General features: G+C 39.8%; 1 protein-coding gene across 2 annotated transcripts in view; it reads right to left on the reverse strand.

The window, feature by feature from the left end:
• The window catches only part of gria2b (glutamate receptor, ionotropic, AMPA 2b), a gene marked incomplete at its 3' end in the record, with an annotated part of 62,454 nt that overhangs the window by 4,298 nt on the left and 44,846 nt on the right, over positions 1–13,310 (reverse strand). For both annotated transcript variants that reach the window (XM_080464905.1, XM_080464904.1), the window contains exons 6-12: positions 9,482–9,649; positions 3,985–4,089; positions 3,742–3,849; positions 3,176–3,382; positions 2,678–3,045; positions 1,171–1,369; positions 1–137 (exon numbers count right to left, since the gene is read on the reverse strand). The exon at positions 1–137 is cut by the window's left edge and continues 111 nt beyond it. In XM_080464905.1, the coding sequence (XP_080321031.1) occupies positions 1–137; positions 1,171–1,369; positions 2,678–3,045; positions 3,176–3,382; positions 3,742–3,849; positions 3,985–4,089; positions 9,482–9,649 (1,292 nt within the window). The remainder of the gene's footprint in view (positions 138–1,170; positions 1,370–2,677; positions 3,046–3,175; positions 3,383–3,741; positions 3,850–3,984; positions 4,090–9,481; positions 9,650–13,310) is intronic.

Raw genomic sequence — 13,310 nt, forward strand, 5'->3', positions numbered from 1 at the left:
GACTCCAGCAGGTAGGCGTACTTGCCCTTGGACTTGCGGACCCTCAGGACCCCCTCGGCAGTGGTTTTCACAAACACAGAGGGCTCTGCGCCGCGCATGTACGTCCACATTTTGTCAAAGAGGGCGATCTTGGAGCGCTGTGTTGAGAGCAGACAATCAAAACAGACACTAAATGACAGCTGAAGTTCAATGAGGAAGAGGATTCGAAACACAGAGTAGAGCTTCCTGTCCTTCAAATCTCAATTAAACTTTTCATTCCTCCTTGTAGAACCACTGATGTTCAGCTCACGTCGTCCTCAACAGCCATTCCAGCTCAACAGTTAGTTCCTCCCTCAGCCATCTACCATCCCAAACGCCACTAATCACATCACTAGATCATCTCTATGCTGTCGCCATCGCCAGAGTCAATGAATGGAATCTCTTTCTTGACGATGCACTCTTCAGCCCTGTTTACTTTCGTTGTGGTTTGAGTGCCTGTTGACATGACAACGGTCGCGGGAAGCGCAACTTTTTCAAAACGGCTCGGGCTCCACGGAAACGGGGGGAAAATGCAACTCTGTAGACTGTGGAAACGTTGCTATTGGTTGTAGTAAATACTTGTTCTGCACATGCTCAGTCGATGGACAATAAAAATATTTCCTCTGTGGTGTTATGACTCCCAGTCCATGTTCTCCTGGGACTTGGTACTTTTATTTTGACGGTCACCGTAATAACAATCCAACTTGGTGGTCTGTCCTCTAGAATGTCCCTGTCCTCCCATTGTTAATGTTTATAGTTGATTGTTCTCTGCTGCATGTGTGTGTGGTTTCATCAAATATACAAACAACAGCTCCCACTAGTGGCCCAACATGAAAACTACAGCATTTTCAAAATTTCTACAATTGATGTGTAAATAGTCAACATTTTCAAAACGTTGGCATGTAAACGCAAAAGTTTTCTGAAACAAAAATGTAAAAATTAAGCTTTTTGACTTGAAATGTTGTCGACTAAATGGGGCCTTAAATTTATTTAGTCATTAAATTATTGCTACAGAAGCATCTGGTTCACTTCTCCTCTCCTTTCAAACACTGTTTATGTTGGTACTGTAAATTCACTGCCCCGACAGTTTCCTCTCAATCAAAAAACATAAAAATAACTTCTTTAGTTTCCAGACCAGAAACAATGTCTTACCCTAAAAAACTCCTTAGTGGATCCAGAGTCCAGAGTCCCGTACGCGATCTCCGTCTGCTTGGCCAAGTCTTCTGCACTCTCGATGGGGGAAACCATCCTCTCAACAGTCAGAAAAGCAGCCAGGTTAGCCGTGTAGGAGGAGATGATGATTAACGTGAAGAACCACCAAACTCCTCCGACAATACGTCCAGACAGAGATCTGAGGAAAAAAAGCAGGATGGAAATATCAACTTACTGTCTTCAGTTGGAAAATTAGTTGTGATGAACCTCAATAAAATGACTTTCCAGAACTGGATGTTTCAGTATTTGTACAAAAATAATAGATATGTTGATTCAGGCAAGGATTAAAATGTTAAAATGGAGCACAAGTAAACAGGAACTTCTCTACAAATAAACAACCCTAAGATAAACTAATATATTTATTTTACAAAAAAACTTTCTATTTGTGTCTGATAGCAGGGACTTGCAACAAGAACAGTCCAAATGTTGACAAAGGGACGAGTGCTCTGAGCTGGGAGACATTATATCACAATGTCTCCTGACGTGGAATCGTGTTGACACTCATCACTTCATCTGGTGAAGATGTGAAGGACAGGTCAGGTCACATGTTGATTAGTGTCTATGACTGTAACCTCACCAACACGGATGGCGAGTATCTACGCTCACATTTCATTAAATCTACACACACATCAAAACACCCTATAAGATAGATAGATAGATAGATAGATAGATAGATAGATAGATAGATAGATAGATAGATAGATAGATAGATAGATAGATAGATAGATAGATAGATAGATAGATAGATAGATAGATAGATAGATAGATAGATAGATAGATAGATAGATAGATAGATAGATAGATAGATATAGATAGATAGATAGATAGATCAAAGTTACATAGTATCCTATTATTATTTATATTACTATTATTATCATTAATTATATTAAATATCATGGCTCAATGCAGAAAAAAATGTTTTTGGGGGACTATATGGGCAAATACCAATAAGGCTAATTAAGTCGTAAATAGAAAATAAACTTAATTTATACTACTTCAGTAGTTCTAAAGCACTTTTCACTTTTGATAACATCCACTCAGTATAAATAATAACAATAATAACAACAATAATAATAATAATTATAATAATAATAATAATAATAATAATAATAATAATAATAATAATAATAATAATACATTTCCTTTCTAATGTACTTTTCATTTAAAAATCTCAAAGTGCTCCAAGCACATTGTGTTGCAAAGAAGCAACACAAACACCTAAAATTATAAAATTTAAAAAGAGTCCTTAAAGAAAGTTAAAAGCCTTTTTAAAAAGGTAGATCTTCAAATGAAATCATTCACACACACGAATGAGGACAGTTGCCATGCGAGGTGGGGGATTGATCTTTCATCCTTGGAATTGAAAAACAAGCCGTTCTGGCAGCTGAGCTCCAGACGTCCTAATTAAGACACAGTGAACGAGGCGGTCGTGGTTTTTGCCGCCTACCTGGGTGAGATATCACAGCCCTGCCGCATGAAGGCTCCCAGAGAGAACCACAGGCTGTTGAATATGCCAAACTCGTTAGTCGACTCATTGGTCTGGATCTGCCCGTCCTCGTATTCCTCGGTGTGCCACTCGTAGGGGCTGAAGCGGCTGACGAGGAAGAGCACCACGCTGACGCCGATGTAGGCGAAGACGATGCACATCCAGATCTCGTAGGCCAGCGGGTCGAGGAAGGAGAAGACTCCGGGTTTGGATTTCTGAGGTTTTTTGATCATGATGGAGATTCCCAGGGACATGAAGGGTTTGGAGAAGTCGATCACTTCCTCTCGTACCAACGTGATGGTTAAAGGGGCCACGGCAATGTCGGCTTTCTATCAAAACAAATACAAACAGAAACGACATTCTGTGTTGATTTGGAAATAAGTAATTTTATCTACCTAAGTAACACAGTGTTGTCACTGAGGGATTATGTTTAAGTTTTATAACAGCAGATGAACTCACCCCGTACACCAACTCTCCAACCATCCCATTCCAGATTTTGGTGTCAGCATCTCTGGCACCGTACTTCCCGTCTCCCACGATCTTCAGTTGGTATTTGAAGCCGCAGTGTTTCGCTATCTCTGCAGCCAGATCCACACAGTAACCCTCGTAGCGCTCATTATCAACAAAAAGGTCAGCGTTCTTTTTCAGCATTACATACGGAGCTTCCTGGAGAACAGAGACCAAGAGACAAAAGGCTGTTCAGACAAGAGGTCTAAAGGCACGAGACATACAAGAGGGACGTTTTCATGACATAAAACACATTCTTGATGGATAAAATTGGTTTTCCTATTGTCATTTGGTTGTCTAATAATATATGTCTCAATAATTAAAGCAAATTTTCTTCAGGGAGAAATCTGTGATTTAAAATGCCACCATTAGTCACAGTGTTAAAAGATGAATTCACATCTTTGGTATTTAAAAAAAGATGCTAATGCAGGGCAACAAATTTCCCTGGATACTTAAAAACCAGCGTAGAGACATTATAAAGATGATTCAAACAGTCGTGTTGCAATGATTTTTTTTACCAAAATGGTGGTGACTATGACGGTTTTGTTTTCCATTCCTGTCGTGTCGTTTGAGAAGACGTCAGATTTGGTGACAGCCATTTTATCCACCTCGTTCCAGTAGCCAATCTGTGAAGACAGGCAATAATAAACATCAGAGCGTATTAATAAACAACCTGTTTCTACTCATCACTCAGTTTATCAACAAATACAGTCAGTGTCTCCAATATGTTCTAGTAATTGACAGAGCAGATGAGCGCCTACCTTTACTGGTCCATTACTCTTTAACTCCATAATATTCACTGAGTAGTTGACTCTTTTTCCATGTTGATCAAACTGGATGTTTCCTGTCAGTCCTTCAACTCGCACCTTAAAAAAAAGACATCACAGCATGAAACATTCATCCACACTGTGCCTGCTCACATTAACACACATTTTCCTCTGCTGGTAGTCGGACGGAAGTGTTGCTCGGGGGTGCCAAAACATATTTTAGCCGAGGAGCGATTTCACCTCCAGTGGACCGGAAAAACAAAATAGTCAGATAAGTGTCACAAGGACAATATGGACAGGAAGTCATGACACCCTGCTGCCATTGTTGTTATTATCTACTGAGCATGTGCAGAACAACTATTTATGACGACCGCGGTGTGCATGCGCAGTAGAAGCTTTCTGTCATCAGACGGAGTCGGACCGTTTCCAAAAGTCGTGTTTTCAGTGGCTCTGAGCACCGCTGTCTATGGAGGTACTAAAATGAAATAAATACACCATTAAATTATTAATTAATTGTGTCATTAATTCATTAAAATTGTAATTAAATATAGAAATATGTCCTTAAATGATTGAAATACCAATACATTTTATGTAAAAAACATATACAGGTATTTAACTATTTGAATAATAATTTAATGGTCTAGCGTTGCACTGCTTCATGAATTGAATGAATGAAATAAATATTTAATTATTTTATATGTCAGTGCAACACAGACTATGAAATAATTAATTTAATAATTATATATGTTTTTACATCAAATCAATTGGTATTTTAATAAATTATTTGACAGTTTCCAATTGTATCTAATTACTGACCAATTCAATTAATGTTTTCATGGTGTATTTATTTATATCCATCCATCCATTTTCTCCTGCTTACCCGTTTCCGGGTCGTGGGGGTGTCAGTCTGAGCACTGTCACCCAGATCACATTGGACTGATTAAGAACCTTTTCTGCGGGTGGTGAGCCCACGGGAAGGTGGCGCCCGGCGTGGGACATGAACCCTCTACCTTGAGATTCTCATGCTCTACCAACTGAACCCGCTCTGGCCCTAAAGCTTGGCGATGCTAGGGATTGAACCCAGGACCTCATACATGCAAAGCATGCACTGAGCTGTGCTGAGCAACTGAGCTACACCCAGTCTTATTTCTTTACATATTTAACTAATTTTGGCACATTTAGTCCTCTGTAGTTGTTAGAGAATGTTTGATACCACCGATTACTTTTTCCATCCGATACTGAGTAAAATTCAGTCTGGTATCAGCGATACCGATCCGATAACGACACTTTGTGCAAATATACCTGATGTGTCTGGTAAATTTATAAAAGGGGATAGAAACACTTGCTGTTTTATAATACTAAAATAGAATTTGTCAGTAAAATATTTAATTAGATAAATACATGTCACAGTAGTTGCATACATTTTTCAATACCTACATTTTTAAATGTATAATTTCAAAGTTAAAGCAAATTAGACTGATTGTAAATAATAATTATATATATATATATATATACAGGTACTTCTCAAAAAATTAGCATATTGTGATAAAGTTCATTATTTTCCATAATGTAATGATAAAAATTAGACTTTCATATATTTTAGATTCATTACACACAACTGAAGTAGTTCAAGCCTTTTATTGATTTAATATAGATGATTTTGGCAAAAAAAGTAAAGAAAAACCAAAAATCCCCATCTCAAAAAATTTGCATATTTCATCTGACCAATAAAAGAAAAGTGTTTTTAATACAAAAAAAAGTCAACCTTCAATTAATTATGTTCAGTTATGCATTCAATACTTGGTCGGGAATCCTTTTGCAGAAATGACTGCTTCAATGCGGCGTGGCATGGAGTCAATCAGCCGGTGGCACTGCTCAGGTGTTATGGAGGCCCAGGATGCTTTGATAGCGGCCTTAAGCTCATCCACAGTGTTGGTCTGGTGTCTCTCAACTTCCTCTTCACAATGTCCCACATATTCTCAATGGGGTTCAGGTCAGGAGAGTTGGCGGGCCAATCGAGCACAGTAATACCATGGTCAGTAAACCATTTGCCAGTGGTTTTGGCACTGTGAGCAGGTGCCAGGTCATGCTGAAAAAGGAAATCTTCATCTCCATAAAGCTTTTCAGCAGATGGAAGCATGAAGTGCTCCAAAATCTCCTGATAGCTAGCTGCATTGACCCTGCCCTTGATAAAACAAAGTGGACCAACACCAGCAGCTGACATGGCACCCCAGACCATCACTGACTGTGGGTACTTGACACTGGACTTCAGGCATCTTGGCATGTCCTTCTCCCCAGTCTTCCTCCAGACTCTGGAACCTTTATTTCCGAATGACATGCAAAATTTGCTTTCATCCGAAAAAAGTACTTTGGACCACTGAGCAACAGTCCAGTGCTGCTTCTCTGTAGCCCAGGTCAGGCGCTTCTGCCGCTGTTTCTTGTTCAAAAGTGGCTTGACCTGGGGAATGCGGCACCTGTAACCCATTTCCTGCACACGCCTGTGCACGGTGGCTCTGGATGTTTCCACTCCAGACTCAGTCCACTGCTTCCGCAGGTCCCCCAAGGTCTGGAATCGGTCCTTCTCCACAATCTTCCTCAGGGTCCGGTCACCTCTACTGGTTGTGCAGCGTTTTCTGCCACACTTTTCTCTTCCCACAGACTTCCCACTGAGGTGCCTTGATACAGCACTCTGGGAACAGCCTATTCGCTCAGAAATTTCTTTTTGTGTCTTACCCTCTTGCTTGAGGGTGTCAATGATGGCCTTCTGGACAGCAGTCAGGTCGGCAGTCTTACCCATGATTGCGGTTTTGAGTAATGAAACAGCTGGGAGGTTTTAAAAGCCTCAGGAATCTTTTGCAGGTGTTTACAATTAATTCGTTGATTCAAGGGTGGGTGTGGTGCTCCAGATGATTAGGTTAATATCTCATTTAGAGTACCTTTTCATGATATGCTAATTTTTTGAGATGGGGATTTTTGGTTTTTCTTTACTTTTTTGCCAAAATCATCTATATTAAATCAATAAAAGGCTTGAACTACTTCAGTTGTGTGTAATGAATCTAAAATATATGAAAGTCTAATTTTTATCATTACATTATGGAAAATAATGAACTTTATCACAATATGCTAATTTTTTGAGAAGTACCTGTATATATATATATATATATATTATATTAATAAAATGTTATTTTTTATCCATCTTTTCTAGTATATATATATATATAAGTTCACCATGGCTGTTATATCGCAATTGCTCCGTATAATTTAATGACATCTAGTCTATGTATTCCATTTTAAATTATCAATTCTTTAGGAAACCCTACCTGATTAAATCTAGCCTTTACCTATGTGAGATTATCTCAGTGACACACATATTATTACTCCAAGCTGAACTCATGCAGGTATTTCATGCATGTATCTATTTTGTTACTTATTTAATAACCATAGCCGCTGAAAGCTCCATATTGTCTCCCTCTGTACCTGGCTAGTGTCTCCCTGCAGCACTGAAGGACTCGCCAGTGACGCCTGTCTTGCCCTGGCAGCAGCACCATGTGCTCTCCTCTTCTGTCCGCCTCATATTCGGTGTTGTGGTTCAACCTGAGGTGTTTCACAAGGTTTGTTGTGTTGCCACAACTCCTTATGGTTTTTCCACAAACATCACAAACCGTGTCTTTGCTGTTTCTGGAGCTGAAATAGCTCTACATGTGGCTCTGTTTACGCTCTGCCATTGCGTCTGACTGACTTACTGAGCAGTGCGCTGCTGCGCCGACGCATTACGCACTTACCCAGGCGGAAGAAAAAGTAGTTCCGACCAACCACGTATCATTTAGACAAGATTTCAATAGTTTAGTGACTTTCCACTGTGTTCCTGTTAATGATACACATTACCTCAAGTGACTGAAGTATCAAAAGTATCGATATTATGATTTGAGAATCGATTTTTTAGCATAAAGATCTAGTATCGGAAGTATCGATATTTCAGTATCGATCTGCAGAACGCTAGTCGTTGTGTAAACGGAGCCTGAATTGTGTTTCTTCTACGCGGTTTGTGTTTCTGTGTTTGTTCCTGTGGTTTCTGTATGTCTGTGCTCTCCTGTGATATTTGTGTTGCTACAGTATTTTCTTTTCTTTTCTTTTTTCTTTTTTTACATTTTTGCTTAGTTTCTGGTTTTGGTGCATACTTTGCTTCACCTCCCATCTTTCCAGTGCTTCTAATCAAATGAGCTCCTCCTTTCAGGGATCCATGATACATTTGAATATGCAACTATAAATGTGTTTGTTTTAATACAAATATTAATGATTTCTACCTATGATTTAGTCATATTTTTAGATTTTGATGTTTTTAGTTAAATGCTTTAAATACTGGCATCCTCACAACTTATCTCTTTCTTTGAAAATTGGTGCTTGAAAGTCTTTCTGTTTCCCCCCAAAGTCCCCCAGAAAGTGAGAAGTGCACTCCTTTTGCTCTTTCCTCGCCTTTCAAGTGAGTGCCATGATCCTAAATGACTTCAAATGGGATTTCATGCTGAGCTACAAAGCCCCAGAAAGACATAATAAAACTATTGGTGTCCAGATTAGAGCGGAAACTGCAGCACAGACTCAGCATGTGTTGAGAAACTTAAAAAGAACAAAAAACACTTTTTGTTCTTATTGGCAGCTAACTTAAATAACACAAAGTGCAAAACAGGAAGACTCAGATGAGGCCTTTAGAGATTTTACATAAACACAGCTGTGCTGAAGCAGACAAAACACATTGAGCACATCTTTATATAAGATGTACCGTCACACTATAACTCTATAAAGCCTCCTTTGTAAATGACATGAAGATTTATTCACCATTAAAACTGTGAGGTGAGATAGAAAGACCCGTCAAATTATTGAATCAAGTCAGTCTGCCTCACTGGATTGGATTCTTATTTTTAAAGTGATGTTGATGCCCAGTATTTCTCCCACTGGGAATCTTGATCTGCATCTGCCAGCATGATGAAGGGTGACATATTCACCAATAATTCAAGTTTCTGTACAGACTTGAGAAGGACAGAAAACACAGCATCATTGATGTGGATTTCTCTTTAATTGGGCCAACATGATTTGGTTCTTTCTGCTCCTCCATGCTGGTGCTTGGCCCGTATTGCCTCTCAGATCATTTTGAACAAAGGCACATGCAGCTGAGATAACAGAAAGCTCCTGATAAGCTTGGTTTTGCCCTCCAGGAAATAAAAAAAACAACCGAAATGTTGGTCCACTGCTTTCTGTATTGTAAATTCCAAGAATGGAGAAAATCATTGTTCAACTTGTACGCTGCAAAATACTGGATTTATTGTTGTTATCATAACGATGCAATTAATTAACTATCTCCACGCCTTCTTGATGCTCTGCGGCTTCATCTCTGTCCCTCTTCAGTTGGCACATCATTCGATCAGCCTCTGTTCAATGCTTTCTGCCTTTGTGGCCGTTTGTGAATGTCCCGTTACCACGGCGACGGGTCTCCTACCTGTTTGAGCGCCCGCTCGATCTCCACGCCCTGAGCCCAGGGCACCGCGGGGTTGGCCAGGCAGTCTCCGGTGTTGGCCCTCCTGGTGAAGTCGATGCGCTGCTTGTGCAGGTAGCGGAAAGCCTCGGTCATCACCTGGACGGCGTCGTAGGTCAGAGCTGATGTGTACTGAGGGAAGAGAGGGACGTTTTACATCATCACCCAGGTACAAATTCATCTTCAGAAGTGTCAAACACATTTTAGTTTAGTTAGAAAATCGAAAAACGGAAATCGGGTAGTTTCCCGATTCCTGTTATGAGTTTGTTAAACAAAATTTGTGAAATAAAATATGACCGTAATTTCAAGCTTGATTTGCAAGAGATGAAACCCGAAAGTCGAGTATCTTCTTCATTTGGTGGGAGAGGAAACAACGGCTCATTGCCTTGCTGTCCCCTTCAGTCTGTCTGTGACCTTTGAACTCGCCCACCGACCCGATTTCCATTTTTCAATTTCAAAACGGCTCATCTCCCATTTTTTGTTTACCAATATCAAATCGGAAAAAGAAATTGGGATGGTTTCCCGTCATCAAAAGGAAAATCGAAAGGCCCGGAAGGTACATGGACTCATAATAACCTGTAAATCTAAACTTTTAAGTTTTTCTTTGTTGTGCAGCCTGAGATGTAAAACTGTCAGTTTGAAGAAGTGTTTTTTTTCCCACCACCATCCGTCTTTTAAACAGAGGAGTGTAAATACTCATTTATTCTTCTGTTTTAACCTATTTCCCCTTCCGTATTTATTCTTGCACTGCATTTTAGGCACCTTATTTTATCTCAGGGATTTTTAAGTTATTTTTTCTTCGGTACTTTTTGTGTGTTTTATCGTTGACCCTGCATTTAACTTTCGCTCTGCAGTGCATCTCAGATGTATTTGTCAGAATGATAATAAAGCTATCTATCTATCTATCTATCTATCTATCTATCTATCTATCTATCTATCTATCTATCTATCTATCTATCTATCTATCTATCTATCTATCTATCTATCTATCTATCTATCTATCTATCTATCTATCTATCTATCTATCTATCTATCTATCTATAATGATGACACTCTCAACATAAAGCCAATTTCAATGAAACCTTCTGGTGCAAAAAACAGTAAAATGTCCAGAAGACTCCTGTCACTGTTGCATTCTGGGTGTTTTTACAAACTCCCCCTGACGGCACGGCTTTGAGGCGAGTTTGATAACAACCAGGGAGCTTTGGCTTTCATGGCAGCTTCACCGAGATCTCAGCTGGGGTCTCAGTGTCGTGTTGTGTACCAGGTTCTCTGGTTCCCTCCCACAGGTTAATCAGTGACCGTCTGTTGGTGTAAATGTGTGTCTGTATAATTGTGTATTTCTTTGCGTTGTTCCTGTGATGAGTCTGTAGGATAATCTGCATATTGAGCAGCGGTAGGCTTCAACCTCTTTAGTCTAGATAACACGGGACAAGGAGATAAAAACAAACACGCAATAAGAAGAGAGACATCACAGGAGGTGATCAATGAACAGCTGACAGCCGCCGCGCTGCTGTTTACCGGCATTTATTTCAGAGGACACCAGAGACGGGAAAGGACAAGCGACTCACACTGATTGGACCCTTTTTTTTTTTCTTTGTTTTTCATCTGCTCCCGTCGGGGGTCATGACAGGAGATCATCTGCCTCCGTTTCACCAAATCCACCGTCTACTGTCACACCAACATCTCCATGAAGCTGCTCTCCTTTCCTCCTCCTGCCTCGTACTCCTTCTCCGACACCTTCTGTCCAGTATCAAGTAAATCTCCAGTACGACTTCACCTCAACAGCTTCTTTTACGATAATTAGGCTTAAACTCCAAATTGCAACATTAAACATAGAAGGTGAACGGATATGAGTCCCATTGTAAGTGTCTGTGTTTGAAGTTTACACACACACACACACACACACACACACACACACACACACACACACACACACACACACACACACACTCCTGCTCATTATTCTTCCTTGTATTGAGACGTCTTGTCCTAATTAGCGACCATATTATCTGTTTGATGCTGCTGCTCTCTTCACTCTGTTACGTTCATGTTATGTGCCGCATTGAAGTTTGTTCGGTTTTGTGTCCTCACACTGAGTTTTCACCCAGACTTCAACTATTTTCAGTGAGCTGCCCGAGAGAGAAGAAAAGTATCATTGATAATAAATTGAAATATATGTAGACTAATCACGGGGAAATTTGAGTGATAAACAGCTGAGTCAATGGTTATATGAAACTTTAGATCGTCTCTCCTGATGTTTCTGATCATGTCTTTGTATATTAATTTGTTTTCTGTTGGGACCTCAAGCTTCACTTGGCGTTACATGTGAGAGGCTGCAGCCATTAAGCTCATGTGAAACAGGAAGTGTCAAAGCCTCAGGAGGACTTTTGTCAATGGGCCACAAGTTGATGCCAATGTGTTTATCAATCATACTCTGTATTTCACAAAAAAACACAAGATGAAACTTTGATGTTGTGCAGTTGGTCCCAGCTGATTCTGGACAGATTCCAGGTTAAACAGAGCGAGACAGACAGTCTTATACATTAACATTTACTCTTGAGGATCACAATTTAACCATTTGTAAATGTTTTGGGACGGTACGATTGGGAAACCTCCTGCCTGTTCGTAAACCAAAGACTATCTCAGGACATGTTTACAACTTTTCAAGTGAAAACACCAAACTTTCACTTGGTGTCCCTGAAAAGGCAACTCCCAAGGTGGAACTTTTTGAAAACATCCCAACTCTGGCGTATAAACGGGAGAAAACCCAACTATTTGAAAGATTCTCGTGCTCCGTGTAATAGGCAGAAACGTTGCAACTGTGCATGTGTACAATGGTCGTAGTAAATAGTTGTTCAGAACAAAGTTTCCTACAGAGTCTCATGACTCCCAGTCCATATTCTCCTGGGACGTGGTAGTTTTATTTTGACAGTCACCATAATAACAATCCAACTTGCGAGTTTTATTTTGACAGTCACCATAATAACAATCCAACTTGCAAGTTTTATTTTGACAGTCACCATAATAACAATCCAACTTGGTGGTCTGTCCACTAGAATGTCCGTGTTCTCCCAGCGTTATTGTTTAGGGCATATTGTTCTCTGCTGCATGTGTGTGTGTGGCTTCAGTACCACACTGCTTTGTTTTCAGCGTTTCAGCCGCTGCCATGTAAACAGACATCGTTTTTAAAACACTGCCGTATAAACGTGAAACGTTTCTGAAGAATAAAGACAAAAGCGATGCGTTTTCACTTAAAACATTGTTGTGTGAACGTAGTGTAACTCTGAATGTGTTAGATGCAGATAAACAAATAAAAGCAGCAGTAACAAACATACTCTAATCAAAGTCATAGTAAATGTACTCAAATTACCATTTAATCTTTTGCTCAAACTATTTGACAGTAAAATGTTTTTCCTATTTGGCTACCAAATAATCTTCATGTCCATGTTGGTTGAGGTACAGTCATTTGGTACCGTTATAAATCAGCCTGTAATGTTCTTTAAAAAAACTCACTTGAATATATAAAAGAAAAAAAACCCGCAGCAGCGAGCTCAGCGGGGAAAATGTATGCGAATGTGTTAACAGTGCATAAGTGTCTCTAAGTCTCTGCTCAGATGGTTTTAATAATGTAAACAGTGTGTACATGTTAGAGGCAGCATAATTTACGTGGAGATTGCAAACACGTTGGAGCGAATCAGGCACAGACGTTCGCAAAGGTTTCTCACATGAACATTTCCGCGCAGCAAATGGAAAAACGGATTGTCTGACTATAAGTCAACCGTGATTTAAA

Source organism: Lipophrys pholis (assembly GCF_963383615.2).
Source record: "Lipophrys pholis genome assembly, chromosome: 6".
Taxonomy (NCBI): domain Eukaryota; kingdom Metazoa; phylum Chordata; class Actinopteri; order Blenniiformes; family Blenniidae; genus Lipophrys; species Lipophrys pholis.